The 17,256-nt window shown below is 35.0% G+C and overlaps 1 protein-coding gene across 1 annotated transcript; it reads left to right on the forward strand.

Moving 5' to 3' along the window:
• The first annotated feature begins 11,296 nt into the window (after positions 1–11,296).
• On the forward strand, positions 11,297–12,952 carry LOC134238003 (E3 ubiquitin-protein ligase TRIM36-like). The gene is made up of 2 exons (XM_062720131.1): positions 11,297–12,453; positions 12,613–12,952. Exons 1-2 carry the CDS (start codon positions 11,297–11,299, stop codon positions 12,950–12,952), a joined length of 1,497 nt encoding a protein of 498 aa, XP_062576115.1.
• The last annotated feature ends 4,304 nt before the right edge of the window (positions 12,953–17,256 follow it).

Below are 17,256 nucleotides of genomic sequence, written 5' to 3' on the forward strand. Positions count from 1 at the left end.
TTGGCATGAATTTTTAATGCAAAGTTCAAAACAAATCAATAGTAGTAGAATTGGAAATACCTTAAGGATAGAAAATCTTATTATTGTCTGTATGTACTGACACGTTCAATTTCACATGCTTTGTCACCTATCATTTCTGATTATTTATATAGAATGAAGGATGGAGAAAATATTCATTAATAATTCATTATAAATTTAATGTCATGAAGGATTAATAAATAAGAAAATGTATATTCTGTATAATCTCAGAAATGATGATGAAGATAATATAATGCAAAATATGGTGAATACTACATACCCTTTTCCTGAAATATCACAAAATCTTTTTTTAATACTTGAAGTTTATCTTCAATGGTAAAAGAGCATACTCTAATTTTAACAATGAAGTCATATGTTGATGGACGTTGTACGGTCATTATTTTACACCATGAATTGTGTACGGATTTCTTCCCTTTTTTCCCGATCATGACAGAGTGGCAAATGTGATTTGCTCACTCAAACATGGCACCTGATCTCACCACTGATGTTTAAGGGCCCCAGTTTTGCTCTCCTCCTTTTTGTATATTGTATGAGTGGACATTTGGACTTTAATACTGTTCTTTATTATCTCTTTATATTTCAAGCACACATGTTCATTAAATGCATATTAAATGTCACTTCACCATCATAAACGTCTGAACCTGTCTGATACATATAAATACGAATTTAAGACTTGAGGTCATTCCACACAGAATGAATCTTATAAGATCCTTGGCTTCAGTCATATAAGGATAAACTGGAGATTTAGATAAGTGTCACTCATAAAAGCAGACATGATTTAAGACTTACCAGAGAAGAAACGATTCTTATAGGGAAACGAGTCCCACGCATCTAACAAATCTTCTAATTTCATGTACATTCATTATCGTGAAGAGACTTTTATATATCCAGAAATTTCAATTATTCATACTTATACATATATACATGTAAAAGTAAGGTATGGATTATAAGAAGCAGAGAACGTACTTGAAAAAACTTATCTGAGCTAAATGTATCTATATATCATTACTGATGTTAATGAAGTTCAGGTCAAGCAAGTCTCTTTTCAAAGCTTTATTGAGGTCAAATCAAGGGTGAACTTTTTCAACCCTCTTCTACGTTTATATAAAAAATATCTTTATAATAATTTTTATCATCAAAGAGTGCTTACCGTCAACAAATTAAAAAAAAAACTAGTTAAACAACACTTTTAAAGCACAACAAACACGGGTCCTAGACCAGCAAATACATTGGTACTAAGAAATACTGAGTACACAGGACTAATGGGATGGATTTTAAACTAATCATCGTAAACTATATAAAAAAATACGAGATATCTGCGTTCCAGGCAAGTGGCTGGTGAATATCTTTTCCTTTTTTGTATTTTGGTATGTTCTTATATGATATAGGCGCCTTTATTTCATCCGAAACATCATAGATGTCTGAAAATATCATTTATTCTGACGGCATTTTTTAAAATTATCATCGAGGTGGATGGTTTTAGGCAGTCAAATACCTTCCCGTGCTGCTTTAAATGCTAAATTTATTGCGAGAAATATACATTTGAATATTACTCTACCCTGAAATTTTATTTTCTTCAAATAAAATATGTGGAGATAACGAAACGTATTCAAGCTCAAAAGTCCATATACGAGCAGAGCAAACATGGACCTCCGACAAATCAGAGGTGGGATCAGGTGCCATGAAAGTATGGATCTATATAGTAAGTAAAAAAATATAGGAATAATCCTATAAAAAGTACTCCATGATAAAAAGGTTAGATAAAAACAAACTGTGATACATATATTATTATAACAGTAACTTGATCCGAAGGGTCGTATCACGTCTCGTTGACAGGCGCGGATCATCAGATCAAAGGAGACGCGAAGCGTCAAGTTTGATCTGTTGATCCGCGCCTGTCAACGAGAGGTGATACGGCTCTTCGGATCAAATTACTATTATAATGATAAATTTATTATATACCCCCAGGTAACTAGCAAAATAGAGCAAACGAAAACTTTAGAGATCAACTGTATAACATTTATCCATAAAACAAAGCATAATTACAAGGGACTTTTTAACGCGCAAGAAAAATAACGTCATATTTCTGCGTACTACGTCATCAGTTTCAGAGAGTGGTGATATGGATTCAGAAAACAACATGTTGGTGATCCGGAAAATCGGATCACGACGTCACGTGATGGCGTAAATTCAACAGTAAAATTGGGTGATACACATGTATATAATAAAAGCCTGTTAATTTTAATCCGATTTTCGGATCACCACAGTAAAATTGGGTGCGCGTTAAAAACGACCCTTCGGATCAAGTTACTGTTAAAATAATATATATTTAGCCCTGCAAATCCATATCAGCCCTGCAGGGCTGATACGGCTATTGTGACGTCAGCCATATCGCATATGCAAAAAACCTGTATTTATTACTAAGTGTGTAATAATAAGGGGTTATAACGCCTTCCAAAAAGGCGTAATGAGTACTAATGACGCGAAAAAAGGCGTTATTACGCCTTTCTATTCCAAAAGGCGTTATAACGCCTTTCTAAAAGGCGTTATTACGCATTTCCATTCTAAAAGGCGTTATTACGCCTTTCCAAAATGCGTTATTTTTTCTTTCCAAAACGCGTTATTACGCCTTTTTAAAAGGCGTTATTAAGCTTTTCCAAAAGGCGTTATTACGCCTTTTATTTTCAATACTTGACTAAACATTTTAGCTCAACCAAGGGGGGGTGCAGAAATCTTACCTTTGGGACATGAATTTCACATTTAGATATAGGACTAATTTCTCAACAAATAATTTAAACAGACAGCAATTAGATTTCCAGGAAAAGAAGATTTTAAATTGCGTCATTTATTTTCTTTAATACCAGACACACCTCTACCAAGGGTCATTAATTTCAATTGCTCATTATACCCATGCAAACAGTTTGCCTGCTTTTTTTTCAAAAAAGAGACCGACGAAACATGGCTGAAAAATTGCCGACTCGGCGTTAAACAATATTCAATCAATCAATCAAAGAAGAGAGAAAAATATCTTCAAATGACATAAATTCTAAAAAATGGCAAGCAAAGCTTCAAGATACATATGCCTACATCCTAGTTCTTCACAAGTAGAGTGTTGCCTTCTCCTAATACGAATGCAAACAGTTGTCAGTGAGATGAGCAGGAATATAGAGAAATGCATGCATAAATAAAGATAGTATTAATTAAATCTTTTATATATTTATTAACATAAAATAACGCCTTTCCATTTTTCTTTTCATTAGTACGAGTGCGAATGGGGTACCTCCCTCCACATATACACACTTTTGGGGGAAAAGTCTTGCTACAAATTGAATATTATAATTAACTATTGGTTGCTTGGTTCCTGAACATTTTGTTGCAGTCTGTAAAACTGTGGCAAATTATTGCATTTAAATAAAGTTTTTTCCGAGAAGTCACTTACGAGTTTGACCAGTAGAGGGGGGGGGGGGGGGGCTATTTAAAGCACGGGCCTGTTTAATGCAAAATAATGGTTATTCAAAAAGCGTAATAACCCTTTTGGAAAGGAATAATGACGCCTTTTAGAAAGGCGTAATAACGCCTTCTGAAAAGGCGTTATAACGCCTTTTAAAGGGGTGTAATAATGCCTTTTTGAATGGAAAGGCGTAATAACGCTTTTTAGAAAGACGTTATAACGCCTTTTAAAAAGATGTAATAACGCCCTTTTAAAAGGCACAATAACGCCTTTTTGAATGGAAAGGCGTAAAAACGCCTTTTATTCGCGCTGTTACGCCTTTTCAAAGGCGTTATTACGCCTTTTAAATTTTTTCTCTTTAGATTGATCCTAATAGACTTTCGTACTATCTAGGCCTTGAAATGTTTCCACAATGTTTTATTTTTCCTGGTCCAATGGTTCTTGAGAAAAAGAATTTTCCATTGTATTACTATGTAAAACTTTGATCGTCTATTTTGGTCCCTCCCTAAAACCGGGGGTCATTACTTGAACTTTGAATCTACACTATGTATACCTGAGTAAGGGTTAGGACATACTTTGAGTCAAAAGTAGCCTTTGGCTCAGGTACTGGCTTTTAATACTGACGTTTTAATTTTTTTTATAGCTGTGGGTATTATAGCATAAATGTAAACCAGTCCGAAACTTAATACTATCATACCCTGTGACCTTGACCTTATCAAAAACGACACTAGTACACTGTGAAGGCTTATTTCTGTTTGCAACCTACCTTTCTATAAGGAATATAGTTTCTTGGTACCTAAGTTTTGCCAAGAGAAGATTTTTTACTCCTCCAATTTTTGTCAAAGAAGTTATGTACGCTGAAATTTTTAATATGTTTTATTTTTTTTTTAAACTTCAAAAAACCAATCTGAAAATACTATGACCACAAATTCAAATAGTGCATATCAATTCAATAAAGTTTAAAAAAAAATATACTGAGTAGTTTAAAAGATCATCTCCAAACAAAAAATGTCTACAGACAGCTATACAGACGAGTCCAATAAACTCCCGAAGCTTCATTTTCAAGGATAAAATATCAATTTCATAATTGTGATTTCCGAACCATAATTTTAATCTCTCTAAAATTATTCTACACAAACAGATATAGATAGTTCAGGTATTTAAATCACGCGACATAGTAATCTGAAGACAGGGAAGTGAATTGTAATAAACGAGATTTTCAGAGGCCATGTTGGATTTAGAGGTGAGACAAAATAATTTATAGTATATAAGATATAATATAATTATAATATGTAGAAGTTATAACATGTTACAAGATAAGACAACATTTAGTAGATTTACAATACAAGATAATATGTAGAAGATATACCATGTAATAAGATAAGAAAACAAGTAGATTTACAATACAAAATAATATGTAGAAGATATAATCTTGAACAAGATACTAGTAAGGAAAAAAATACAGGCATTTAGTTACAATAGAAGACAAGAGGTCCAGGGGCCACATAGCTCACCTGAGCTAGGAAAAAGCACAAATCAGATCCGAATTGAAAAAGTTTACTGAGGGGAAGGGGTGGGAAGGGAAGGAGGGGGCTTGAATTCTACTTGCCTCCATATCAACACTTCATATATCTTCATGAGAAATTTCTTGAGAAGATTTTTAAACATTTTTTAAACATTTGTTTTGTATATATTACTTAACTAGTAATAATTTAAATTGAATTTGACTCCCCGTTGTTTCCCTCCCTACCCCTATTGTGACTCTACCCTATCCCTGGAGGTTATGATTTGAACAAACTAGAATCTACACAACCTGAGGATGCTTCCAAATAAATATCACTGATCATAGCTTTGCAGCTTGAGAATTTTTTTTAAAATCATTTCCTTATAAATTCCTACATAAAACTTTGATCGGCCATTGTGGCCCCACCCTTCCCCGGGGGTCATTATTTGAACAAACTTGAATGTACACTACCTGAGGATGATTCAACATGAGTTTCATCTTTCCTGTCCCTATGTTTCTGGAGAATAAGATTTTTAAGACATAAGTTTCATTTTTCCTGTCCCTACCCAGATAGCAGGATGTTATTGGACCTTTGTTGGGCCAACAATGCTCCTTATGTTGGGCCACCGTATGCATTCAACATTGGGCCATCGGTAATTTGCTCATCGGCCCTTAATCAAACCAACATGTTGGCTAATTGTTAGACAAATGTAACAGTTAATATTGGACCACTGTTGGGCCAATGTATTCTTTCAATATTGGGCAAATGTCATTTTTGTACAGTTGAGTCATTTTAAGCAATTAATGTTGGGCCAACGGTAATTCGCTCATCGGCCCTTAATCAAACCAACTTGTTGGCTTATTGTTGGGCCAATGTAACAGTTAATAATGGACCACTGTTGGGCCAATGTATTCTTTCAATATTGGGCAGACGTCGTTTTCGTATAGTCGGGCCATTGTAAGTAATTAATGTTGGGCCAACGGTAATTTGCTCATCGGCCCTTAATCAGACCAAGTTGTTGGCTTTTTGTTGGGCCAATGTAACAGGTAATATTGGACCACTGTTGGGCCAATGTATTCTTTCAATATTGGGCAAACGTCGTTTTCGTATAGTCGGGCCATTGTAAGCAATTAATGTTGGGCCAACGGTAATTTGCTCATCGGCCCTTAATCAGACCAACTTGTTGGCTTATTGTTGGACCAACGAACTCAATATTATTTAGTCATTGTTGGGCCACTTATTCTTTCAATATAAGGCAAACACCATTTTTGGGCCAACGTTTGTTTGAATCTTATTGGCTCGCCATCAGGACAACTCATTTGCTCTTCACTGGTTGGCCATTTGTCCTCAAAATTGAATAACAAACTATATATAATAATTGGTTATGCTAGTTTTGTAGTTCAGTCTAATGGTAAAAGCCCTTTAATACTATATTAGTATATGCTAGATTAATAGTTAATTACATATTCACAATATCTCTTAGAATTACTATCAACAAGTATTGCATTGTTAGTAGCTTTACATTAATTAAAAAAAACTGAGGAAAAAGAATATAAAATCAAATTATAAGTAAACATACGAGTATTTTATTGCTCAGTGCATGCAGAAAACATTAATAAAGAACAAAAAGTTGATGCTCTCTTGAAGCGATACATGTATAGGGTAACATGACTGTATACTCCCTCTCTGATGTAAATTTATGCACAAGTTCAGAAAATTGCAGGTATCAATAAGCATGTCTAAAAAATAAAGAAAGCCCTCCTGTTCTTAAAATAATACCAAAATGAATCCCGCCATTTTGTTTACTTACACAAAAAAATGTTTCTGGCATCTGCATCATGTTTGTTACCGACAAACAGACACAGAAAAGAGTAGAACTACCGGTATGTCACAGTTTATAACAGAAAAAAGTTAGGCACTGCCACTTTCCATCTGATCCCTCTCCTAAGTCTCCTCTTCTCTCTCCCGAGTCTCCTCCTCCCCCTTCTTTTCTTTTCTGTCCGTTTCTTCCTCCCCCATCCCTGTCCTTGGCATACTTTAGCCTTTCTTTGATTGTGTTCTCAATGTCTTTTTAGAATCTCCAGTAGCACTAAAATTGTAGTATTTGGTGCTTAATACATTTGTTACTTTTCTCAGTAAAGAGTAAACATACGATTAAATTTACAAGTATATCACTATATGTTTAAGTTGTCAATTGAGGAATAACCGTCTTTTTGTTTCATGGTGTGATTAAACGATTAGCTTGCGTAATGAAGGTATTTATGCATAAAATTTGTACGCTTGATCATCATCATCACACCAATTTTGATTCAATGTTGCCCCATATAAATCATTATTCAAAGAAAAATATATGTATAGAAAAATTTGTCGGTACACTGTACAAATTTTAAATGAAAGAACCCAATTTATGTTTTAGTATTGAATAAATTTTGTTTTAACTTCAACATGTTCAACATGTTTGATCATGTGCTCGACGCTTAGTGTATATAAGTAAAATGAGTGGTAGACTTCATAAATTTATTCTACTAGACACAAATTTCAATCTAAATCAGAGGTAAATTATTTATTGCTCAACTGTATCAAAACACATTTGTTATTTTATACTTTCATTTATTTTTCTTGTATAGAAACAATAAATTTAATCATTGATATTTTATTTTGTTTTGATAAATTATAAGAATTTTAACAAGCCATGAAAATTTATTTTAACTACCTTGTATTTTCAGGTAGGATTGGTGGTAGATTTATTTCTAATTGTAGAGACTATTGGATTTGTTAATATACAGATTTGTGACAATTAAATGTTTATACACATTGGCCCAATGTTGATCCAATATATCGGGCCAACATTGGGCCAATCAGCAAACTTACATTGGGCCAACGTCATTTGCCAACATCGGCCCAATGTTCTTGTTGACGTTGGGCCAATATTGGCCCAATGTCGCATTCATTTGGACAATGTTGTCGCAACGTTGGGCGAATAAATGACACTCTACATTGGACCAACGTTGGCCTAATATATCGGGCCAACATTAGGCCGATGAGCAAACATACACTGGGCCAATGTCATTTGCCAACATTGGCCCATTGTAACCGATGACATTGACCCAACGTTGGCCCAATGTTAGCATGCTATCTGGGACAGTGTTGACCCAATAGCACCTGGCCTCTGCACTTCCCCGTGTCTGATTTACACAGATTTGTACACGATATTGTTTAAACTATGAACGTTAATTAAGCTGTGTCAAAGCAAACATATTATAAATACTTACAAAGTGGATGCAGATATGCAAGGTATCAGTCTCATTACGCTTGTGTCAGATTAAAAATGGCGCGGATATTACAAGTAGCCCGGATGTTCTCTACCCATGATGCTCAACCAGATTCATGGTATATTGGGCCAACTTGGGGCCCGATGCCAATCCCCCAACAAAAATTTTCTATCACGTTAATAGTTTTATGATATAACGCCAACAGTTAGCCCAACCTTGACCCCATTATACATAACCAACTTTCATCATTCCATGTTGGACCATGGTTGGCCCAGTAAAGGTAACCCAACAGCGATAATACAACCGTAATGTAAGATTGGACCAACGATGTTCTGCTATCTGGGATTCACATTCTGTTCCTGTGAACTTTTAACTAATATGTATTCAGTATTCTCTAAATTCTCATGAATATGTAACGCTCATGAAAAAAATCACAATTTTAAGCGTTTTATTACACATAAATAAGCATGTACACATTTCAAAAAATAGAATAAAACACTCTTTGGTGCAGTGATCACTTAAGTTCAAAGTTAAAATGTTGAATATATCATATCTAAACAAAAGCAGTAATCCAATGAAAAGCATGGACATAGAATGTCCTCTTAATTATTTCAGAATGTGCATCTAAATTAATATTCGGAACCAACGTTGTCCCAAACGTAAAGCTCAGCAGCTAATTATAAAATTGACACCATCATTTAGTTGGCAGTATACTAATTGGACCAACGTTGGCCCAATATAAATATCCCATCTTTGAAACACCTAAACAAAATAACACTCTTGCTAACATCGGGCCAACATACTACTACCAACTTGATAAGACACTTTCTGTAAGGGTGTATTGCAAACATTGGGCCAACGTTGGTCCAACATACTACTAAAAACTTGATAAGACACTTTCCGTAAGGGTGTAATACAAACATTGGGCCAACGTTGGCCCAACATACACTACCAATTTGAAAAGACACTTTCTTTAAGGGTGTATTACAAACATCGGGCCAACGTTAGGTCAACATACTACTACCAACTTGATAAGACACTTTCTGTAAGGGTGTATCACAAACATTGGGCCAACGTTTGTCCAACATACTACTACCAACTTGATAAGACACTTTCTGTAAGGGTGTAATACAAACATTGGGCCAACGTTGGCCCAACATACTACTACCAATTTGAAAAGACACTTTCTTTAAGGGTGTATTACAAACATCGGGCCAACGTTGGGCCAACATACTACTACCAGTTTGAAAAGATACTTTCTTTAAGGGTGTATTTTAAACATTGGATCAACGTTGGGCCAACATTAGTATTCTTCCTTCCTTGGAAAGTAAAGTGAATGGAAGTTGCTTACGTTGGACCAACGTTGGGCCAACATAGGAATTCTGTCATGGTCGAGAAGGTTGACATGGTAACATTGGTCCAACGTTGGCCCAACGTTGTTCCTCCAACACCAACCATACAACCTTTTACTAGTGTTGGCCCAACATAGTCATGCTATCTGGGTATAGATCTTAAATAGATTTTTAAAGATTTTTCATAAAATATATTCCTGTAAAAATTTGATCCCACCCTCCCCCGGGTGGCTTGATTTGATCAAACTTGAATGTACACTACCCTAGGATGATTCAACATGAGTTTCATCTTTCCTGTCCCGATGGTTCTTGAGAAGAAGATTTTGAAGGTTTTTCCTATATATTCCTATGTAAAACTTTGATCAGCAATTGTGACCCCACCCTACCCCCAGGTGGCATGATTTGATCAAACTTGAATGTACACTACCGTACGATGATTTAACATAAGTTTCATATTTCCTGTCCCTTTGGATACTGGGAAGAAGATTTTTAAGGATTTTCCCTATACATTCCTATGTAAAACTTTGATGAGACGTTGTGGCCCCACCCCAACCCCGGGGTTCATGATTTTAACAAACTTGAATGTACACTACCTGAGAATGATTCTACGTGAGTTTCATCTTTCCCGTCCCTATGGATCTTGAGAAGAAGATTTTGAAAGATTTTTCCTATATATTCCTACGTAAAACTTTGATCTGCCATTGTGGTCCCACCTTTGTCCTTGGGGTCATAATTTGAACAAACTTAAATCTACACTACTTGAGGATGATTCCACATGAGTTTCATCTTTCCTGGCCCAGTGGTTCTTGAGAAGAAGATTTTCTAAAAAATGCCATCAATTTTTCACTAATTCATAATTATCTCCCCTTAGAAGAGGGCGTGTCCCTTCATTTGAACAAACTTGAATCCCTTTTACGCAAGGATACTTTGTAGCAAGTTTGTTTGAAACTGGTCTAGCGGTTCTTGAGAAGAAGATGAATATGTGAAAAGTTTACGACAAGGCCAACGACGACGACAGACAACGGACAAATTTTGATCAGAAAAGCTCACTTGAGCCTTCGGCTCAGGTGAGATAATAATATGTAGAAGATGTAACATGTTACAAGAAAACATAAAGTAGCGTTTACAATACAAGATAATATATGTAGAAGATTTAACATATGTTACAAGATAAGAAATTATAAAACCATTAGCAGTATTTACAATACAAAATAATATGTAGAAGATATAACATGTGACAAGACATTATTCAGTTGTCATTCATGATCTCAATTAGTGTCGTAAATTATAGATTAATTGAAAGTATAGCATTAAATAGCTGCATTATACATACTTGCTTCAACTGATGATAAAAATTACAACAAACTTTTTAATGAAATATAAATATCATTATCCCCTTGCAACAGAGTTGAAGAGGATATAATAACACAATCATGTGAGCGTGTGTTTGTTTGTGGGCGTGTTATGTCCTGTGTGAAAGGGAATATGTAAATTTGCATTGGGAATGAAAAATTTAGAAGGTTCCCTTCGACTGATTTATACTTACTTAAAGGATTTCAAACAAAAAACTTAAATCTCTTGTTGTTGTGTAAAATTGCTTTAATTCCTGTAAACATGTAAGTCTCACTATACTCTTTAATTACAGGATCAAGTCAATAACTGACCAAAACCCCAGTGATGGACCCCCGTTATAGTGCTCAAGACATCCTCCTCTGTGACCTGTGTCAAAAAGCTGCATTACAGAGTCATTGTGAACTTTGTCAGATTAACCTGTGTAAGGCCTGTGTAGGAGAGCATCTCTCTGATTCATCCAAAAGACACAATGTGGTACCATACAAACAAAGGACTTCTATTCCTAACTTCCCAAAATGTACAAACCACACCCAAAAACATTGTGAACTTTACTGTGAGCAATGTGACATTCCTGTCTGTTCTACCTGCATCTACTCTGGGAAACATAAAGGACACGATTTTTCATATGCTCTACAGAAACTCAGTTCTAAACCAAAAATTTTAGAAAACGACTTGGAAGAACTAGAGGAAAATATCTACCCTACATACGAAGAAATTACATCAGATCTTAACTCTGAAAAAGTCAACTTGGAAAAACATTACGAGAAACTGACAACAGCTGTCACCAAACAAGGAGAAGACTTGCACAGAGAAATTGACATCATTATCAACAAACAGAAATCTGAAATTGATGAGATGAAAAAAGAACACTTGGCTGCTCTAAATAAACAGCAAAAAGAATTCAAACAGATTACTTTAGATATAAAACAAAGCATAGCTGATCTGAAGAGAATACTGGACTCCAATGATGTCTCCCTTACATCTGCTTACAAATCAAAGAATGTCGAATTCAGGATTCTACCTCCTAAATTCAACGTCATATTACCAAGTTTCTCTCCAAATCAAATTAAAAAAGAAACGCTAAATCAAATGTTTGGTTCCCTGTCAGCATTTTCCATTACAAAAGAAGAACATGGCTACACAATGAAGACATCTAAAGCTGTATCCTCTCCTCCAGTGAAACCACTGCTTGATAAACCAGAGCTCACCACCACCATAGACACTCGGTATAATCTATACAGTGTTTCCTGTCTCAGTGATGAAGAAATCTGGACTTGCGGGAATGATAAAATCTTGAAACTCTTCAACCTTGAAGGTAAACTACTGAAGTCAATCCAAACCAAGTCACGGAACATAGCACTTGACATAGCAGTGACAATGAGTGGAGATCTAGTTTATTCTGACTATGATACAAAAACTGTTAACATAGTGAAAAATAAACAGATACAGGAAGTGATCAGACTACAGAGATGGATACCTTGGTATGTCTGTAGTACCTCCTCTGGTGACCTACTGGTAACCATGGACAGTTATGATTATAAACAATCAAAAGTTATCCGTTACTCTGGCTCCACAGAGAAACAAACTATTCAATTTAATAGTGAAGGTAAACCTCTGTATTCATCTTGTTGCTACGTCAGTGAGAACAGGAACCTGAATATCTGTGTGGCTGACAACGGAGCCAGAGCAGTAGTGGTGGTTAATCAGGCAGGAAAACTCCTATTTAGATATACTGGTCATCCCTCCACTACCAAAGGATTTTTTGATCCACACGGCATCACAACAGATAGTCAGAGTCACATTCTGACAACTGATACATCCCAACACTGTATCCACATCCTAGATCAGGACGGACAGTTCCTCCGTTACATTGATAACTGTGATCTGCAGCATCCATGGGGTTTATGTGTTGACACCGTAGATAACCTCTTTGTGGCCGAGTGTTCCAGTTATAAAGTGAAGAAAATAAAATACATGTAAACAATGTGTTAATATAAACTGTTTGTAACTTATATAATCTCCCTGTGGCTGAGTGAATTAGAATTGTAAAGAAATTTAACGACTTGTAAACTGCACGGATATATGAAAAAGGGTTAATCTTGTTGCACTTGAGCAAAAACTGAAATTCGTTAATTAATGTCTCAATGAACAGGTGACGGAAATCAAACTGCAGAATGTGTGATGAAAATATGAAAAAAAAAACAAGATGTGTTTGTGAAACACTGATGCCCCGTATGGCAACATACATGTAGCGAAAGTCAAGCTTTTTCAAATGTGGATCAAATATGTTTGTACCTAAAGTAAGGCCTTTTCACAAGAAATACAAATGTGAAATATAAACCCTAGCACCACCTGTTCAAAGGTTATGAGCATGATTAACGCTTTTAAATGTGGGACAAAATCTAGGGTCAAGGTCTAAAGATCAAAGTTGTTGGTTTCTGAAGAAAGGCCTTGTCTCAAAGATTGCATATGAGAAGCATGAAAGAGTCTTCTTACAAGGATTACATATATGAAGTATGAAAGCCCTAGCTCTAACTGTTCAAAAGTAATGGCCAATGTTAAAGTTTGTAAAAAGAAGGTCATTCTCCAAGGTCAAAGTTGTTGATATCCAATGAAAAGTCTTCTCACAAGGATTACATACGTGAAGTATGAAAACCCTAGCCTTTATGGCAAAGTTTAAAGTTTTTTTTCGTAATTACTGAAATCTCCAAGGTCAAGGTCAAAGGGTCAAAATTGTTAGTTTCAAATGAAAGGTCTTACCAAAAACATTGATATTTGAAATATGAAATTCCTAGTATCTACCGCTTAAAAATGGGCACACAGTAAAAGTTTGGATCTTTTGTGTTCAAATGGGTCAAATTCCAAGGTCAACGGGTCAAAGTTTATGATATCAAATTAAAGGTCTTGTCATAGGGATTAGATGTATGAAGTGTGAAAGCCCTAGTCCAAACCCTTCAAAAATTATACCCAATGTTGTATTTTAAAAGTGAATTAAACTCCGAGGTCAAAGGGTCAAAGTTCATGGTATCCAATGAAGCGTCTCCTGATAAGGATTAAATATGTGAAGTATATGAAAGCCCTAGCTTTTATTTTTTAAATGTTATGCCAAATGTTATAGTTTTTATGAGTACTGAAATCTCCAAGGTCAAGGTCAAAAATTTCAACGTTGTTTGCACTCAATGAAAGGTCTTTCCACATAGAATACATTTATGAAGTATAAAAATCCTGGTATCTACTGTTCAAAAGATATGGCTAAAGTAGAAGTTGGAAATTTTTGTGAGAAAGTGGGTAGAACTTCAAGATGAAGGTTAAAAGATCAAATTCGATGGAACCCAAAGAAAGGTCTTGTCAAAAGTAATATACTTGTGAAATAAGGATGTCATAGCTCTACTAAATCAAACTTCGTTTACGGGTGCATAAAAATTTATATGATATATAGAAAACAATTTGGTTGAAAGCATATTTAAAATGACTCATTATTTTCATAAAAATACATGAATAGTGATATATAGAGTGTTATTTGTTGTAACAAGAGGCCCATGGTCCACATCCTTTCCCTGAGCGGATTGGCTAGGAAAAAGAAGCAAAAATCAGTTTAGTATTGAAAAGTTAACAGGGGTGGAGGATTGAATTTTAAACTACCTTAGTTTTGGGGTATAGATTTTTTTGTCGTGTCCGTCTGTCTGTCTGTCCAGAACTTTTGATTTAGTGGAGCTATGACTTTCATATTTCACATGTGCATTCCTTGTGACAAGACCTTTATTTGGGTTTGACCGAATTTGATCTTTTAACCTTGACCTTTTTACCCACTTTTACACAAAAATTCCAAACTTTTATTTTGGCCATATCCTTTGAACAATAACACCAGAACTTTTTTTTACTTCATATATGTTTTTTTTTGTTGCAACACCTTTCATTGAGTACCAAAATTTTTGACCTTTTGGCCTTGACCTTGGAGATTTCCGTACTAAGTAAAGTTTTAACCTTGGTCATAAATTTTACGGGATACGGTAGAGCTTTCATGCTTCGCATATGTAATCCTTGTGAGCAGATACGTCATTGGATACCAAGAATTTGACCTTGAAGTTTGGCCTACTTTTCAAATACAAGCTTGAATATAATTTTGAAGGGGTGGAACTAAGGCTTTCTTACTTTAGATATTTAATCCTTGTGACAAGACCTTTAATTTGATATTAAGAACCTTGATCCTTTGACCTTGGAGTTTGACCGATTTTTACACAAAAAAATCCAAAATTTTACTCTGGTCCTAATTTTTAAAACGTAGAAACTAGGAATTTCATATTTCAAATATCAATTCTTTTTGACAAGACCTTCCAATTGAAACCAACAATTTTGACCTTGGACATTTCCATACTTACAAAAAACTTTAACTTTGACAATAATTTTTTTAACAGTAAGGGCTACGGCTTTATACATATTTTTTTTGGAGAGCTACCGTTCTGCAGCTAGGTATTTATAAGATAGAGTGTGGCATTGGTCACTCTCAATCAATCCGGATATAAGGTTTTCGTTGATAATCTTCTTCCCGTCCTCCCGTATAGCCTTTGTACAGAGGTCTAACGGTCTAAAATTCCAATATTTGTGGACAAATACCCTGATTAACTACATGTTTTATCATACGTAGTTTGGATCTATGTTGGCGATATCTCGAGCATTACACATAATTTAACAAAAGTGTGGTGCTCCGTCAGGGGACGTCATTTCCACAGTCGTTTTCACAGGAATCGCATCGGAGAAAATTCGCTATATTTCTGTTAGTACTTCTAATATCACGTCAGAAATTTATATACATAGTAATAGAACAATATAAAGATACATTTGAGAAAATTGCATGTCAAAAAAATATCGCGAATTACATGTGTATGAACAAGATGTGTTTGTGAAACACAATAAGCCCGGCGGCAACAAAAATCTAAAAAGCTATTTTTAGCATACTAGCATTGATCACAGTCAAGGTCACCAGGTCATTGACCTTGGTGTCATTGGAAAGAACTTGATTAGTGGAGTATGCACACAAAATACTTTTATGGTTCAAAAGTTATGGTGAAAGTTACGAAAAAGCTACTGTATTTTTAGCATATAGGTCACAGTCAAGGTCACCAGGTCATTGACCTTGGTGTCATTTGAAAGAACTTTATTAGTGTACTGTAGTATGCATACTAAACATGAAGTCTCTATCTTTCATGGTTTAATTGTTATGGCGAAGGTTAAAGTTTGCAGACAGAAAAGTTATTTTTAGCATATAGGTCACATTCAAGGTCACAAGGTCATTAATATTGGTGTCAACTGAAAGCACCTCATTAGTGAAGTATGCATACTAAATATGAAGTTTCTACCTTTCATGGTTCAAAAGTTATGGCGAAGGTTAAAGTTTGGAGACAAACAAACAAACAAACAGACAGACAGACAGATAGAACAAAAACAATACCGTATAACGAGTAATTTTTACTGCTGTAAATTTTTACGAATTTTGGTCAAAAAGGGTGATTTAAATTTTAACGCGTTAATTTTTTACGAATTGAAAAGGTCCGTAAAAATTAAAACCATCAGATGTAAAATTTCAGATCACTAATTGTTAGCACTTTGAATGCGTTTGCGTACAAATAATGTGTCCGAAAACCCGCGATGTAAGAGAGAGAGAGAGGGGGGAGATTATTAAATTATAACAATATAAACAATGCCACAAATTACATAATGTATTAACAAAAATTATCATTTTACCTTTATATACACACAACCATGTACCCTTCATTTATTCATGTTTTATAAAACACGTACAATGAAGCGCATTGAAGTGGTAAAATTTCCCGTTGGAATGGAACGTTTTGAGCTATCTTTAGAACGTTGATTGTCATACAATGTCGCCCATTTCTTTAGAAAGGAAAATCGGTCGCATGGTTCATTGGAATACCTGTAGAACAGGTATTCTAAAAATATAATATCCAATCAAATTGACGGTCTACATAAACACAGAGTACGCACGTGTTCGAGCAGTACATGTGTTATGGAAACGCCAATAAACAGATAAATTCATAATTATGTACAAATTCGTTGCAATACTTGTTTTATAGAAGGTGGAACTCTCTAAAATCTCTCTTATAACTTTAAAAATCTCGATTTCAGTGAAACTGATGTTGCTTTTTGTAAAGAGTGGGGTGTCCTAAAACATTACCACGAATATTTCTTGTACGTTTCTAAAGAAATGGGCGTGTCATTCTGTAATAATTGACGTTCAAAACATGACTCAGAACGTTTCATCCAAA

The sequence above is a fragment of the Saccostrea cucullata genome, unplaced genomic scaffold (genome assembly GCF_032062105.1).
Source record: "Saccostrea cucullata isolate Sc308-1 unplaced genomic scaffold, CSIRO_AGI_Scuc_v1 ctg12383, whole genome shotgun sequence".
Taxonomy (NCBI): Eukaryota; Metazoa; Mollusca; class Bivalvia; order Ostreida; family Ostreidae; genus Saccostrea; species Saccostrea cuccullata.